General features: G+C 29.2%; 2 protein-coding genes across 7 annotated transcripts in view; one reads left to right on the top strand and one right to left on the bottom strand.

The window, feature by feature from the left end:
- The window catches only part of LOC141452643 (protein capicua homolog), a 36,066-nt gene extending 21,967 nt beyond the window's left edge, over positions 1-14,099 (top strand). For 2 of the 5 annotated variants that reach the window (XM_074124993.1, XM_074124992.1), the window contains 6 exons: positions 2,750-3,029; positions 4,269-4,417; positions 4,703-4,813; positions 5,007-5,200; positions 5,642-5,783; positions 6,198-14,028. In XM_074124993.1, coding sequence (XP_073981094.1) covers positions 2,750-3,029; positions 4,269-4,417; positions 4,703-4,813; positions 5,007-5,200; positions 5,642-5,783; positions 6,198-6,289 — 968 coding nt within the window. In that variant the 3' untranslated portion in view covers positions 6,290-14,028. Of the gene's footprint in view, positions 1-2,749; positions 3,030-4,268; positions 4,418-4,702; positions 4,814-5,006; positions 5,201-5,641; positions 5,784-6,197; positions 14,029-14,069 lie in introns of those variants that run through there. The other 3 variants (XR_012457517.1, XR_012457516.1, XM_074124995.1) reach the window with 3 other exon arrangements.
- A 1,347-nt stretch (positions 14,100-15,446) lies between these two features.
- Positions 15,447-17,945, bottom strand: LOC141452660 (distal membrane-arm assembly complex protein 2). Of its 2 annotated transcripts, none has more exons than XM_074125036.1 (2): positions 17,728-17,945; positions 15,447-16,380 (listed from the first exon to the last, which is right to left on the bottom strand). In XM_074125036.1, the coding sequence occupies exons 1-2, from the start codon at positions 17,792-17,794 to the stop codon at positions 15,641-15,643; spliced, it is 807 nt and encodes a 268-aa protein (XP_073981137.1). In that variant the 5' UTR covers positions 17,795-17,945; the 3' UTR covers positions 15,447-15,640. The 2 variants fall into 2 exon arrangements, with proteins under 2 accessions (XP_073981137.1, XP_073981138.1); XM_074125037.1 differs by lacking the exon at positions 17,728-17,945 and adding an exon at positions 16,970-17,660.
- Positions 17,946-18,075: the final 130 nt, after the last annotated feature.

The following is an 18,075-nucleotide window of genomic DNA, read 5'->3' as shown; positions in this document are numbered from 1 at the left end:
TGTTGCTGAATTAGTGAAATTGAAAATTAATGAAATAAAAATCATTAAATATAATTCAAATAAATTATACAGTTACTTAAATTCGGTAAATTTAGTGTTAAAAAGTTAAAAAATGTATTTTTAAGGACCGCGTTCTTCCCATCTTAAACTGATTTCATCTCTTTTTCACACTTACGTCATTGCGTCTACGTGTGTTTGTATACATATTATCTCCAGGAGAAAAGTGTAAAAGTTGAAAGTTCACTTTCAGTAAGTAAAAGCTGATTTGAGCGTAGCAGAGTCTTCCTAATAATGCTATGCTACGCCTACCCAAAGCGAGAGATTAAGGAGGTCTTTCACCCGAGCTTTCCGCAGCCATAACGGGATCAGGATATTCATGTCACCTTTAAGTGCTCTAGAAGTTATAATTCCAACCGTTTTCGCTTGCCAGTGTTACTAGCGCCAGATAGCAGAATTGGGCAAAACTTCAATCACGACTAACGTCCTAATCTTATGACTAAATTAGTCTCAGACCGATTACGGCTAACGACTAAAGGTTAGTTTTAGTCGTGAAATTTATCACGACTAATGATTAATACAGATAAGTCACCATATGATTGATAACTAATTAGAGATTAGTCGTCGTAAAATTCAAGACTGACTGAGTTTAGTCACGACAAGAGCAACGACTAATTTAGTCGTTAATTGGTTATTTTAGTTGTTTAAGCTAATCGTTAGTCTTAGTCGTGAATTATTCATTTATTTATTCTTGTGACTACTCACAAGATTGCTTTAACTATAACTACTTTAAATTCATGTTTATCTTATTTTTTACCGCGTCACATGTGTATATATTTTTTTTTGTCACTATCGACTACTCATTTCTTTATTTGTTATGCACATAACGTGCTTTTTATATTTGTCTATTTAATATACTCCAAGCAGACACCCACAGTTTTTTCGCGGTTTTTTTTTTTTTTTACTTGTAAGCCCACGGGAGTTATTTTGCTTAAATCTTTGGTCGTTAATAGGTAAAAAAGATGCACGTTAACAGATGGTTGTGTAATAAAAAATAATAATTTTGAATTAGAAACATTAAAAAAATAAATTTTTAAAAAATAGACAGTGTTGTATACCTCCGCGGTACTGATATTTATATATAGTATATAGGTGAGTGAGTTCTTGTGTATTCTTATACGCTTTGTGTGTATATATATATATATATATATATATATATATATATATATATTTATTTTACATTGAGGATGAAAAAAAGAGAAATAAGACAGTATTATTCTAAAAAATTAATTGTTTTCCAATCTTACATTTATTTATTTCCTTTAGACTAATTTTGGTAAATAGTTCTTCAACTTCAGATCAATAATTGGTTAATGCTAGATTTCTTTATTATCTACAACAATCTGAATTATGTTCCTATAATAATGGATGAATGTCCCAATCCAGTTTGGTATACAATAAACATGCGTAGGGAAGGGATTAGCTATGAGGTTAGCATACTGGACTCCCACGCGGAGGTCCCGGGTTCGAATCCAGCAGCTGACCCTTAGATTTTCTCTTCCTAGGAGCTTCTTACAGCTCACTGTCCGGTGATGGACAGTGTTGTCTGTAACGAGAGAACACTGTCCGGAGGCCGGCAGTGCACTGTAAAAAGCTCCGGGCGCTAATGACCTCAGCTGTTGATGCGCCAAAAAAATAAAAAAAAAAAAAATAAACATGCGTAAGGGAAGGGATTACCGGTGCGGTTAGCGTATTGGATTCCCACGCAGAAGTCCCGGGTACGAAACCAGTTGCTGGCCCTTAGATTTTCTCTTATGAGATTCTTACTGCTCACTGTCCGGATGTTTTTACAGCTGCGTAGATAGATTGACAAATACATGTGAAAGCACTACACAAGTCTAATGTCATGCAAACATAGTTTGAGCCAAAAAGCCAAAGTGAAGAGAATATTTTTTGTTGCATTTGTGCTGCTGAATCAACTCCCGAAGTTTCGACCACTACTCCGTATACACCCTGAGGTCTAGTGAGTTGCTGTGGTGGTTTAACTTTAAAGTGCTTGTATCTCAAATTATACAAATTAAAGATTAGTATATGCTTTCAGTAAAAATAATCATGACGATGATTAAGACTAATGATTTGTGATTGAAAAAATTAATCATGACTAATGTTAATCATGCTTACGACTAATTTAATCATGATTATTTTATTTAGTCGCGCTTACGACTAATGTAATCATGATTAAATGTTACCACGATTGAATTTGTCGTGACTAATTAGTCGCGACTAATTTTTTAATCGCAATTTTAGTTATGACTAAAAATATTAGTCGTGACTAAAAATTCTGCCCAACTCTGCCAGAAAGTTGCATATATCTTAATAAAAGATCTTAGAATCACTAGTGTTTGTAATAAAAAAGAAAGGCATGCCTTTGTTCAGCATGATTTCTTATAACCCGCGAAATATTTGAAATTAATGTTTTGCTAAGCTGCCTGAATCGCAAACAAGTCGTAGTGTTCTTTGAAGAAACTTTCACATTCTTTGACACTCTCATGAGTTTCACCCACGAGTTATTCTTTTCTACTGCTTTTTATTTGAGAGTGTGCGAGGCTTTTAAACATGATTTGACAATATTTCTTAATTTGAACTAAAAGATAACCATTTAAAATTTAGTTTTTGCAGGAAATTTTGCCAAAGATTTCTTCCTGAAGAAGTAGCATTATCTTTTATACCTAATTAGTTATCGTTGTATTAGTTGTTGCAGGTATTGGATCAGGAGGAAACTGTCAAGAACTAGGAAATAATGATAATAAAAATCATATTCATCACCAGCAATCCATTCATCATTCAAATAATAATCAACTATCGCTTAAAACCAGTTCAGTAACTGCCTCTGGACAGCAACCAGAACAAAATGATTTAACGAGAGAACCACTAGATTCTTTACAGCAGCAAACGCTAATCGCCGAATCTCCTTCATCTTCATCCGCTAGGAAAAGTTTCTTTAAGAAAAACATTGAGGATGGTATGGATAGGTAAGTTTTTTTTTATTTTTAATTTTTACAAAAATAAAAAATTACTCTACCTAGATTTATGTAAAAACCTGAGCTAGTAAAATAAATTTTCAGCTTGCTAGAAATATTGCCAGTTTTGGATATCATAGGAGGCTTTTGTTTTCTTTTAATAGGAGCCCATATTCTTTACATTATCTATTTAGAATGCATTTTTTTTTCGTCGGTATTATGCTTGATTTTAAGATAGCTAATTTCACCATTTCTTGTTTTGCAACTACATGTAGTTAGGTTAATCTGAGTTAAAAATAAAATACTAATTTTAAGAATGTTGCATTTACTTGTTTATGCTTTATGGGTCCTCTTTGATTGATAGTTGTTGGTTTTAGAATAATAAAAACAGAAGTAGTTCGTATTTTATCCGTTGTTAAAAAAATTGCAACGGGCAGAACTTCTTTGGTTAGCTTAGTTAATAATTCTTTATAATAATCGAATTGATATAAGAATTGCTAATACCGACGAGCAGAATTGCTTTAATGCCTATATTTTGTACTATGATTTCTGGAGAAATGTAGATTTGGGCAAAATAAATTAGAGGGATGAGCCATAATTAATAAATAAATAAAAATAATTAGATTATTAAATATAAATTTTAAAAAACTATAGTTGGACCAAAACTAATGTTTGAAGTCTAGTCCGAAGATGGACATTTATTACTTGATAAATTTAACCTATCAAGAATAAAAAAATATGTGCTATACTTTGATTCAAGAAGTCCATCATAAAATGTAGATATCAAATATAGATGTACACTTATCTACAAGTTGTACGTCATAATCTTCTTGTTAGTGTTTTGTGAAAGATATTTCTTTATTTTGTTTGCAAAGTGTCATTACACTTTTTGTAGTGTAAGAAATCCAGCCATTCTAAACTTTTACTTATGTGTGTATTTATTCAGTAAAGTACATTTATTACAGGAGCACAACCTTGGAAAAATGTAATTATTGAAATTTCCATTGTCAACGCAAAAATAATACTCTATTTTATATACACTATTGAATTGAAATTTGTTTTGTAAAACTGCCAAAAATTCAATTTATTTATCAGTTTCTAATTAGTGTTTAATTAAGTAATTTACTAAAAATGTAATACAGATTTCAGGGACTTCTTGTTTACTATTTAACTACCAGTTTTTTATTTTTATTAGCGTGTGTGTCCATTACTTAAATTTATATTAATTAATATTGTAATTTATTTTTTTAGAGTACTGGAAACTGTGAACTTCGAAAAAAAATTTTCTTCGTTACCAGAATTTAAACCTGATGAATGCCAGTCACCTAGTGCCATTTCCGTTCCTTCTAGTCCACATGTATTTAATGCTCAGCATTTTAGAAAAAAACAGCGAAGTTCAGGTTAGTTAGTTTCCAATATCTTTTTTAAATTAATATAAATTATCAGAAGTAATTCTTTTTAATACAGATATAATAATTTCGACAAAAATCCATCAGAGTATTAATATCATTAAACAATTTCAAGCTTCGTTTTTTAATTCCGTGTGCCTTTGAAATGTGAAATTATTCTTGGTGAAAGTTTAAAAATAGTTAGATTTTTGTTTTTTCTCATAGAAGTTACTTAGTACCTAGTTTATAATTTGACATCGTTAAACTTAATAATTTGAATACTTTGCCTTTCCCTAGAAGATGAGTCTGCTGGAGGAGGAAATGACATTTCTGCTGCTACTCCCAAAACATCCAAGTTGGTCGGCAATACTTTCTTTGGACCTGATTTCAATTTGGATGCTTTCAAAGGTGTGAAATGTGTTATTTATAATGTTATAAGTAGACTTTTCACATAAACAATTTGTAAACCATTTATAGTAAGTAAACGAATCTAATGACCCCGCAGCCAATGCACAAAAAATAAAATAAAAATAGATAAACCAGAAACGGAATGCTTTTATTTGTCACCATTTATTGGTAATTTTTTTTTTTTTTTTGACAGGATTGGAATGCACAGAGGCTCTGGATGGTCTTTCTCCCCGAACGCCTAAAACTCCAGGGAGCCGTGCAGGAGGTGCCGGAGGTGATGCGGAAAAGGGACATCGTAGAGTTCTAGAGCAAAGAAGAAATCTTGTTATGCAGTTGTTTAATGAACATGGTTTCTTTCCTTCAGCACAAGCAACTAACGCGTTCCAGGTAATTATTACGCTGTATTTGTGGGTGTGGTAGATAGATAGGTTAGGAGGCTGCTATTCGGTATTTGGTTAGTGTCGGTATGTGCAGGGGCATGTTGGTTAGCTACAGATTATGGATAAAAAAATGAAAAGATATTTTGCTATGTTTTTTTTTTAGATGTGGCTGGTTTCTGCCGTTAACGTATTAATACATTTCTGCGAGCAATTATTTATTTATTGAAACGTGTTTTTCACCATACAAACTACTATTTGTAAAAAAGTGTGTCAGAAAAATATTAACGCAACGTACTTCTTTCTTAAGTGAAGATAATTTTGATTGGAAACAGAGTACATAGATACGCACTTTATTCTAACAAAGAATATTCTTAATTCTTTAATTTAACCACCTTTCCAGTTTTGTCTTATTTTCTTATTGATTATTTTTAATCTCTTTTTTTTTCAGGCTGCTCATTCAGATATTTTTCCTAGTAAATCTTCATTGCAATTGAAAATAAGAGAAGTAAGGCAACGATTAAAAGCACAAGCTACGCCAAATGCAACTGGTTCTACGAATCTTGTAAGTCCTCTGGAGCCATCAACACCAGGTATGTCTGAATAAGGGCAATATTATGGTGAATATCTAGTATAGGGCAAAAATCATTTATTATCTTCTCTTGCCTCTTGTGTCAGCGATCTAATTTGCAAAATACTTAATCATCATATCTACGGTTAACACTGTCAATGCTTCGTTCACTCTTGGATCACCAAGGAGAAATCCTTGACCAAGTTGTTTTAGCATTCAGGGATGACCACTCTTTGCTACCTGTACTCCACCTTTTTACCACTGCCCCTTCTACCACCATTAGTTGTTTTGCCTATTTTAACTTTGATGAAAATCTTACCAATTTTCTTAAAATTATGATAATTCAGATAACAATAAATACGATCATAACCGTTATCTTGACTATGTTCAGTCAACTTGTATGGAAACATTACCAATAATTTTACTTTTGTTTTAGGGTTGTCAGCAAGTGGCGTTCACCATTCAACTTTAAACAACAATGGAATAGGTTCTACACCAACCTCAGGCGCAGGCACTTCCTCCAGTTAGCACGGCTTTGTTTTGTTATACACTACTACATCTTTGCCCCACGTTATCTAGCGACTGAAAAAAACGACTCCTAATTATAATAAACCAGATGGAAATTTGGAGAACCTGGACAACCTTCCGTCTCTTATGTATCTCATTGTAGATCTAGTCTTTAGTGACAGATATTTTAGGTAATATATATAAAAATATATATATATATAAATCCTGAGCCCAAACTAAGCTTTTGCAGGTTGGGCCTTAAACTTAACTTTAATAATTCCAATTTTTATTTTTTATTTATTTTTTTGGCAATTGCCTATTTATTGTGTCCTCAGTACTTATTCTCTGCGTTCAAACATTGATGAATTTTAATTTTATTAGATTAACTATTTAAAATTAATACTGTTTCAACAAAAATAGTTGTTAGTGATTTCAATGCAGAATACGACTGCATTTTACCTTCAATAATTGGAACACAAATATTGTGAATTACAATTTTCAAGAAATTACACTGTATTGAAATAGTCGAAAATGCAGCAAGCATGTTTCGTTTCTTTTAAGTTAGGCTACTAATTCGACTGGATTATAAATTATACGCTTATTTCGCAAATTCGAATTGGCCTAAGAATTGCATTGTTAATGGTACTCTCTTTAAAATTAATTTTTCTATAGAAAATTAAGTCAATCTATGGCGCCAATCTGCTTCATGAAATTTTTGTCTCAAGTATTCTATTTTGCAGTTATTGTGCAAAAAGTGTTGCAACTTTCTTCACTCTTGTAATCCACATTTTAATTACCCTTAGGGTCTTGTGATTTTTAGGCCCAATGGCATGTGTCCCTTCAGTTTCACTTTTGTTGTTTAAAGATTAAGTAGAAAGATAAACTGAATGGCCCTTCATTGTAGAGCCACCTTCATACTTCGTCTTTTTTCCCGCCACTGACATATAAGTCAGTGTCAATGTAATGAGTGCAGACTTGAAATCTCGTCAACCGAACCGGGTTGTAAGATGAAATGGGTAGATCTGTAAGATATCCAGATTCATAAAGTTTTACATATTTAGTTAAAAAATAATTTTATTTATTTGAGGGTTTTTAAATTTCCATTTTCCCATCGTCAGCTTTTTTTAGTATTTTATTTTTATGTTCTATTGGTGAATAATTGAGGGTTTTTAGTTGAACGGTATTTTTGTACTCAAATTGATTAAATCAATATATTTAAGTAAACTTAACAGTAATAAACCAGTAATTTAGTAATAAATAAGAAATAGATTATGTTTCTAGAAATATTATCATATATTTGTTGCCCCATAAATCTAACCCTAAGTAGAACCACCAAATAAAAGAATATGTTTTTCCCCGTTAGTTAACACACTAAGATTAAAACTTTTCTAAACATAGAAAACATTGAACAATTATGTTTTAACTATGAAATCTCAGATTTTTTTTTTTTTTTAGTTTAGATATATGAATCAGGCATCATTTTAATAGATTTTTAGATATCTCTTTTTTAAAAAAGTATTTCACTTTCGTATTAAATTTAATTGGAAAGAATTCCCTAACATATTAATTTAACTGAACAAAGAAATTTTTAATTTTCATATGTCGTAAGTTGCAACAACTAAAAATAAATTATTTTGAAATTGCCTTTGTAAAAGACAACTTTTAATTCTAAAAAAAATTATTTTTAGCCAATTTTAAATTCAGTCTTCTTTTGATAACAAAACAAAATACGTTTCAAACAAGAAACAAAATTTCTCAATTAAAGTAATTAAACGAGTGCTATTGAACATATTTTAATTTTTAAGAACATCAAATCTAGTTTTGTTGGAGAAATTAAAACAAAAAAACGTATCTATTCAAACAATCATCGCGAATCCACCGTAGTTTTTACGATGTGTTCCCTAAAGTCAATTGAATAGACAGACTTCCTTTCGCTGTTTTGTGTTCATTTTTTGCAAATTGGAACTTCAGGTCACAAGATGTTGAAAGTCATAGAGGCAAACCTTGAATCTTGAACAAAATGTTTATATTCGCATACCTATAAAGTTTATTACAATTTTATTGCAAGGTCATTTAAAAAATAATACGTTTTTTCATCGATCAACATTAGGTGTATGATATTCTCATCAGTAAAATAATTTTTTTATTATTTTTACCCATAAATGTGTAATCGGACCTTAATAAAATTGTTAATATATAAGATACTTATGATTTTTATTTCAATGCTGATCAGTCAATTTAGCAAAACTGATTAAAAAAGAAAACTGCAGGAGTTGGGTTGTGAACTTCAATGCAATCGGAGACAAGCATTTATATGGTACATCTTTTCTTGAGCGATTTTCAATGGCGATTGCGGAAAATGGGATGTTTTATTTTTAAAATGATACATTAATTTTAATTTTGCATAGAAAGCAAATAAGTTAAATAAAAGATAATATTTTCAATCCAGGCCCGCTTGATTAAGTTTTTTTTATTACATTTACATTATTTAGAAGGGTAAGGAACTTCAAAAAAAAAAAAAAAAATCTAAACACCTTTTTATTTTAAACAAAATTATTACATATACGCGCACATTATTATGCACTAATACTAAATAAAAGGCTTTAGAATCAAATGCAGGCTAATAACACACTTCTTTGTCTTGAATAATTTGTTTTATTTACTTATTTTTTAAGTTTATCTTGTAAGAAAATAAACAGTAACAATTTTAAATTGAATTAAAAATTTAGCTGTTCTCTTATTCACTTTCTGTACATAATTCAAACATAAAACCTACAAAACTAATATGAATATCTATTTTGCATATTTTGGCAGTGCTTTATATAACATTGCGCAAATTGTAAATATTAACAATCTTTCTAAAAATAAAACTAAATAAAAAAAGCGTTTAATGACAAATTATTTGTATTGTGATGTAAATATTATTATTACTTGTAGAAATTATTATATTGTTAATGCCAGATTTTTACATTATTCAATTCTTAATTTTCTCATTAATAATAAAATTATGGGGAAAAATAGTTATATTTTTTAATGTTGTTATTAGGGCACAATGTACGGCATACAGTAAATATTTAAAAACAAAATATGAAAAAGTTGCCTATGTATATTCTTAAAAAAAAAAAAATAATAAAAAAAATTGTTAAATGTTTTATATGTATATAAATTTTAAGCAGTTTTACATATTTTCACATTTTCACTCGTGGCTCATCTCATTAATATATAGTAGTTATTTGGTGTGCCTACAGGCTCTCCTTTTTTTGTTTTTATTTTTTATTTTTTTTTTTTTAAGTATCGTTTATGTACCTAACGCAAATATAAAAGTTTTATATACATATATATTTAAAATTAATGAAGATGCACTAGTTATGTAAATTTTACGTAGTACCTAAACAGCGTTATAGTAAGAAAAAAAAAAGGCATGGTGTTGCACATAGTTTCAACAATTTTTTTTCTATAAGTACCTAAAAAATAATATAGTTATATATTGTTTTGCTGCGCTTATTTTTGGAGCAACGGCTTCAGAAACAGAAGTGTGCGCGTGTATGAACGTCTTTTTTCGTTTGTTTTAGTTTAAATATATAATAGCTTTCCAAAAATACTATTAGTGTATTACTAATAATGTAATTACTATTAGTTAGTGTCTCAAAAAAAAATTACTTGTGTTTTCTTGATTAATGAATATTTAATTAGCTATCTAATTTCTTAATCCGAATATCTTGTTGGGGATTTAGTAAATATTGTGTCTGAATTCAGTGTCTAGAGGGCAATTTAGATAGCATAAATGAACTTGCTTTTTAAATCCTGCGTTATTTCTTAAACAGAACGCAGTTAATTAAACTTATGTCCGCGGCTAGGTACACACTTTCAAATAGTACAGCTTAAAAAAATTACTTTCAGAAAAAAGAGATTTTGATAATATTGATAAAAATAAATGCTAAGGCGAAAACAACTTGAGCTTATTCGTTCGCATATAAAATATTATTCTATGAATAATTATACAAACACTAGGAACATTATAAATGAAGAAGAACTGCGAGTTTTCTAACTTCAGAGTAATTAAACAAATCAAATGCTTATTAATCAAATAAATTATGAGATATTAACTTGGAACTTATTAAAATTAGTACAATTTTTGAACAATTCTGAAAACAAATGAACGAAGCCGCCGATTAGAAACGAATTTAATTTCAAGCAATAGATAGTTGTGGGAGTAGCTTCTACATGTTCAAATAGTCTTTTCATGGTTGAATATCAAGTAAATTTTTCTTGGACTAATTTTTTTAAACTTATAGCATAAATCAATGTTTACTAAATGTTCAGAAATTTATTGAATTAAGAAATATCCTAAATTGTAACATTAGTTGGCGAAACCAAATGAGAATTTTTTTTTTTTTTGGGACCTAATAAAAAAAGGTGCTACCTTGAATTTTACTTGAAATATATCAATAATTATTTCAAAATAAATAAATTAAATATATGTAAATTTGTATGCTATTTGTCCTTCAGTTTGAGTGCTTCGCACAATTTAGTTTTTTTTTTTTAATTTTCTTTTTTTGAAGGACTTATCTCCTTTTTTAACACCTAATCCTAATATAAACGTGATTCTTAAAACATCTGGAAAAGTTTGGAGGATACTAGGGTATGAGATTAGTGTGAAGTTGAGACTGACTGATAACAAATTTTGTAATCCTAAGAGTATTGGAATGGGTATATTAAAGTTACTAATTTTACTTTCTTTATTTTCTATGATATTTTTTTCTTCTTATTTTATTATTTTTTTTATCTTTTAATTTAAATTTTTGTTTTGCTGTGATTATAATGTATTACATTTATATTATGTTATTTGTTCCGAAATATGAATTTTTAAAAAGAAAAGAAACAGTTCAGGTTTCAGGTACAATTTTTATTATAAATATTTATTGTTTGTATCTCAAAAGACAAATTTTATTATATATTGCTTTCTTATTTGTTTCTATAAATGTAATCTAGAAATAATAAAATGAAATGTAATGTTTATATTTACCATAATAGTGTTTAAGATATTAAAGAGTTTTTTATTTTACGGTTCTTTCAAAGATATATATACTATATATATAAAGTGACAGCTTTTTTTAGTTATTTCTATGTTTAGAACAATATGTATAAACAAATTTCTACAGGCCTTCAAAAGTTAAATAATTGAAAGAAAACCTGAATTTCTCTAAAAACTTGAATACAAATATTTTATTAATAAGGGGCAATACCAATTTTATGTAAGGAACCAAGAGCGGTAATAAAGATCCAAGATATATTTTAAAATTAGTTCTTTTTTTGACTTCCAAACTGAAGAATTTTGTGCTATTGAGTCTTTGTTTTACGTTTAACGACTAACTTTAGTTTACTTAAAATATAAAATATTTCTTTTTTTATTCTTTTAAAGAATAATTCATTATTGATTTCCAAGAGTTAAAGTACTTTTTGAAAACCTAAAATCTGGGGTGACGTCTGAAACTCTCAGACGATTTAATTTTGCAATGCTCACAGCTGCGACAAATTTTCTTCATTTGAATTTTATAAAATACCTTTTGGTATTTAGGAAGGGAACCACTCGTTGTCAAGACCTACGCGCTCTTTTCGAATAAAATTCCTGTTACATTCTCAGTACTAATCAGAAAGATGAAAAATTTAAAAAAAGGGAATCAACTCGTTAGAGGCCCTTTCCTAAGCCACTTAAAATTAATTCCAGAAGAAATGAAAGCAATTAAAATGTAAACTAAATGTAAAGAAACTTGAACTTAATAAAATCGTTCAAGATTTTAGCACTTCATAAAGCATTTTTTGCTCTCATTACCTTCAGTAGCCAAAACCAAATTACACACGAACTTTTCTAAACTCAATGATTCTTCGAGATTAAAAATACAAATTCTTCATGATCCGAAAAAAATGCAGTCGTGTGAGCCATTATGGTGTAAAACTCATAAAACTTTAAAATGCAATCCGTGAAAAGTTCGGATAAAAAAGTAACCACATCTTCCTTATTAGTCCCCAAATCTTACATAAAGAACTACCTCCTGTTTCTTTCGTTTTAGAGATATTTTGGTAGCACAGATTTTTTTTTTTTTTTCCTGAAATTCACTTATTAAACTTAATTGATTCCATAACTTTTTTTTTCGATGAAACCTCATGCATGTTAAAATTGACTCGATTATATTGCCTTATATTTGGTAGTAGAGAAGTAAAAATGATAAATAATTGGCATTGCTAAAATCATAAATGTGGTCTCATATTGATTTAGAAATTGGGTTAAAAAGCTTCTAAATTTAGTATGGTTCTGGTTTGAAATTCCGATCAGTTTGATACTATTTGTTTCTTTTAAATGTGAATACTCTTTGTGTTAATAAAAAAATTATCTTTACGAGTGCGACATAATATACAAAAATATGCATTTTTACGTTTTTATTCCAAGCATAATTTTGATCAGTTGAAATACTAAGTTTGGCTGTGAAGAAACAAAATAATAAACTATGAATTTACCAAATTTGCCAGTTCCCTGGAAGGATCGAATATTGAAAAATGAATTGTCAGATTCCGAATTTCAATAATTAGTTTTAAATGCTAAATCATTCTTGGAAATAAAAAGCAACGCTGTATATCGCCCCTAATACTATTGATTTGTTCAAATCGGCACCAAAGCACAAATCAAATTCTATTGGATTTGTTTGTTAAGCATAGATTTTAAAATTTTTTGGTGAAAAATGTTCTTCTTAACACAAAATTATGATAATTTGTCACAATAAAATTTGTTTTTTTATTGGCAGTCTAGTTATCATAGCTAGTTTTCATTAAGCGTACTACAAAGACCGAAATAAAACATTTTTATTTGACTTTAGAAATGTTTTGTGAGGCAATTATATACTTGAAATGTCTGTGAAGGTAACTGTTGGAAAGCAACAGAAAATCTGCCTAAAGATTTATCTAGAAGAGTTTTGTTTATTTATTTTTGTTCAGAATGAATGTAGGTATAAATGAGCATATTGTAACCAATTTATAAATGTGATAGCAATATTTGATAATTGACAAATCAGTGCCACATCTGTATATATGAAATTTGTAGGGTAATATTAAAGAAAGAAAATATATAGTTGAAAAAACTTAGTGGAATTGAAATAAAATTTAAAATTAATATTAGAAGTTGATGTTTCTTTAAAATGTAAATGGCTAAGTTTCAGATTACATAAAATAAGACATTAGTATATTGCGTTAAAAAAACAAAATAAATAAAATGTCAAAGTAATATAAGATTATGTTTCATAAAAAAGATAAGCTTTACACATAATGTGATTACTTTTCTTGTTAAAAAAAAAATTAATGAAAATTAAAAGTAAAATAAAAAATATTGGTCTAAAATTAAATAAAAAGAGCTTATTCTTTTTCAATTGTTATTTGAACTTTGTGTGTATTTTAAATTTATTATATTATAAACGAAGGTCCAAAAAAAAAAAAAAAGTAGAAGTATTGTATTGATTGTATTGATGTCTGATTCCACCACTCTGTCAAATATATGTTTTGTACACATAAATATGTTAAGAGAAAAAAATATTTAAAAAAAAATGTAGAAAAAATTTCTGTAGAGAAAGAATGCATTTTTTCTCCCCACCTATCTTATTCTTTCTATTTCAAACCACCTACTGATCGCTTAAATCGGCCATCTCCTTATCTTGTCACTAGTTTTAAAACTTGTTTCCATGTTCAGTAAAAAAATAAATTTGTATTTTTAATTTTGTCTTTATCATTGTTTTGATTTGCCTTATTTTTTTAGTAAGTCTTCCAATATCACAATGAATGAAACCGGAGCATGAATTGAGGAAACTTGTCTATTAATTGGAATCAAAAATTGTGCACTTTTGCACAGAACGAAAACAGCTAAAATTTTCACATTAGACAGGCGCTTAAAATTAAGAAACCAAATTCAGCATGACGAAAAATGATTAAAAAATACGCTTCAATTTAAGTGAAATATTTATCTAAGAAGCCCTCGCTATCTGCACAGCAATCGTTTTAAAGTAAGTTCGTTAATATTTAAAATTAATACTTATACTACGTGATAAGAAATTTCTGGCACTGTAGTTGGCCGCACCCTCCATTTCTTCCTTATATATATATATACAACTTGAAATGAAATTTTATTGTAGCTTCTCAGAAATTCCGATTTTTTTTTTTTTTTTTTTTAACGCACGTCAATTTATGAGCTCAAAGACGCTTTTTTCGTGCACTGCCAGCCTCCAGACAATGTCTCTCGAGAGTAAGCTGTAAGAAGCTCCTATGAAGAGAAAATGTAAGGGACAGCAGCAGGATTCGAAACCGGGATTTCACATGGGAATCCAGTGTGCTAATCGCTGATCTAATCCCTCATTTTTTTTTTAATTTATATTATATAAAACCAGCTTATAATTGGTACTTATTCTCTATTGTTCGAATTTTGTATGCAGAAAAATATTTCTAACTAGATTATAGGAATATAAAAAAAAATACAACCCCAAACAAACTTCGTTTAAAGTTATAGCTCAATTGACATTTCTTAAATTTAAAATTCGCAACATATTTTACTTATTACCCTAGTTTTGAAAAAAGGATTCTACTAAAATGGTGCTCCAGAAAGCTAAGCTTTGAAACCTTACTTCGGATCATTTTAGCAGCGGCATTTGTTTGGGGAGGAAAGAGCGTAGGCTCTCCTTTTATAATGAATGTCAATCAGTGAAATAAAAGAGTTAAAAAGCTGCATAATGACATGTTTATGAAGTGAAGAAAGAAATTAGTTGGAACTCGAAAATGGCAAGAGAGAGTAATATTCATACCAGATTTTGTATATCACTACTGTATTTATTATTTTCTCTGTATCTCTCTATTTTATCACTTCCAATAATATTTATTACAAAAAAAAAGTTAAATAAAAAACTACAAAAAACATTTAACTATGACAAAATTAATTTATTTTATTGATCGCTGTTGCAACCGTAAAATATTTTACTGAAGACCAAGTCTATGTAAAATATGTTGCTACGCTAGATCGGCTAGTCTATATATAGTACCATCTGTGTAATTTAGATATTATTACGGTTAATGCAAACTGTGCAATGTTATTAAGAAGTAAAAGTTTTAAAATTGGGTTCGAAGAATGAGTTAGAACCTTGAGAAATGTAGAAGCAAGTAGAATGACTGTATTTTTTTATCAGGACAAGAAAATTATGTACATTAGTTCTCAATTTGTTTGACTGCAATGAAATCCTTCAGAATGATTTACTAAACTTATTCAAAATAAATATAAATCAGTTACATTTTTGTTGCAAACAGCTCTTACTTTTATCAACAATCATAAAAAAATTAATTTTTTTACACTATAATTCTATTATCAATAAAGACGTGAGGACAGGCATCTTCTAGTAACATACATGAAAATTCAAAGTCTTTGTTCTTTACAACATTCTGTAATACAAGTGTTTTCAATTTTTTAAATCTATAGAAACAGCTAATACAGTTCTTTGTTAAATTATGACAGTTACTGAGATCCAAATATTCTAAAGTTTCTTTCAGTTCTCCACTCAACCGATCCACAAACCAATCGTCAACATGTATACAATTTTTAAAGCTAAGCCACTTTAAGTGTTTCAAGTTAATAAAATTTTCTAGGCCTTCGTAGCGAATAAGAGTGTTAGATGAGTCTATCGCTTCTAGATACAGATTACGAACATACTTATTAGGTAATTCTGGACATTCATCTTCATCTGGATGTTTCTCTATCCAATTATCGCTATTCTTAAACTTAATCTTTCCATCTCTGTATACAACAAAATGGGCAGTAGCTAAATCACTTCCCAATATTGCATGTCTTTCTTTGATATATCTCTGCCTAGAAATTTCTGCTTCTCTCTTTCGTGATTCTTTCCATTCTGATATTCTTTCACTACTTATGGTCATAGGATTGTATTTGTGTAGTTCCAAATAAGTATTTCTCTTAGTTGCGAAAACTTTAAATATGCTCAACTTTTTCTCTGATTCAAAATAGCTTTGCCCTTCTTCAGGGTGATTCTGTACTTTTTTCTCTCCACTTAACTGGCGAATTGCTGAATAATCTGAAAAAAAAAACAAAATAATAAAAAAAAAGTTATCACCATCAACTTACTTAGTTTTATTATTAAACTGGTCACATCAGGTTTTAAGGAAATTACAAAATATAAAATACACTGTTCATCCCACTACTTTCGTTATTAAAAAATTAAAAAGTATATATTTATCTGACAACTCACACAACTTGCTTTTACTACACTTCTCACCATTCAAACTCTTGCATTTTCTTCAAATTACGAATTTTCTAAACATATTCTTACTAATATATATTTATACAATTTATACCAACTAAAAGTTACACTGAAATGACACGAGGAAACCATTCACCTATATTTCTCTATTGTACTGTAATTAAGTAAAGGATGAGTACATTTAAATAGGAGGTACTTTTTTCTTTATTTTTACAGGGGGAAAAAAATTCATTATGCATCGTCGTAGGACACACTAAAATACCCACCGGGGATGGTGGTTTATCCTATAGGGGATACAGGCACAGAAACCCACCCTGGAACCACTTACGCATTACTTCAAGGTAATAGAAGCCGTGTTTTACCACGGGTAGTAATTAATTAATTTATTAATCTGGTGTTTTACCTCGTAGTAGCCCACACGAGCTCCAACCATCCTTCATTCACCTCTCTAGAACGACAAAAGCAGGCAAAAATCCAGCTCCTGTTTCTTTATTTTCAATATTGCCTTGACGAAGGCCGCCACCCTGTCACACAGACTCGTGGGAAAGCATAATTCCTACTATATAAAGAAAATCAGGCGTAATTCGCTAGTTCAGGCATAGTTAAGGGATAGTGCTGAACTAGTTGAAGAACGAACCACGCACCGATAAGTGACAGTTTAGGGATGAAATTAGAAATGCCGAATGCTTTTGTTAAGTCTGCTAACACATTAACTTCTCTGCTTCTAGATCAAAGTTCTAAAATAGAAATTAGTTGGCGGTCTGTTATTAACGATAAAACCATGTTCATTAATATTTTGTTAGTAGTGGATCTAAAATATCAAAAACTTATTTATCGTGGCCAAAATGATAGATAACAAGAAGTAATGGCTTGTTACCAATTCTGTATTTAGTGACATCGAAAAGATCTCCTATGTTGAAAATGGTCTTAGTAAAGCTTTTCTTTCGATCAGAATCAGTACAAGGTTGCCAATAATTTATTAAATAGTACAAATAGAAAAACAAATTCTAAGCAATTCATCAAAGTAGAAGTTATGTAATAGAAAGCTTCTTCACAAAAGTATTTACCGAACTTTTATTTTTATTAAAATAATAAAGAATGAAAATCTTTCAAATGAGTAATTTAAACTAATAGAAGTGAAGAAATACAACTTAAACTAACCATTACGAATGATTTTACGAAATGAAATGCCACTACCAATTTCTTTCACCCATCTTAAAGCAAACATAGCTAGAGCTTTTTATTCCAAACGAATTTAGCCCTACATTCCAAACGTGAAATAATTTATTTTTAATCCCGTTACTACTTAAAATGATTTCTGATCAGGTTAAGGTTGCACAATATCAGAGGTGAAGGTATAACGTTGAACAATTGGTTATAAATGATACTTTATTCATTTCTTTCTAGCAACGTACCTATCGATTTTAAAATTTAGATAATATCTAAACTACATTATAGATAATTAAAAACAACTACTGTTTTTAAAAAAAAACCCTTAAAAATTGTTAT

This window comes from Rhodnius prolixus, unplaced genomic scaffold, assembly GCF_049639745.1.
Source record: "Rhodnius prolixus isolate KJV_2025 unplaced genomic scaffold, Rpr scaffold_3, whole genome shotgun sequence".
In the NCBI taxonomy this organism is placed as follows: Eukaryota; Metazoa; Arthropoda; class Insecta; order Hemiptera; family Reduviidae; genus Rhodnius; species Rhodnius prolixus.
The sequence above is the reverse complement of the archived record's forward strand: the minus strand, read 5'-3'. Positions and strand labels throughout refer to the sequence as shown.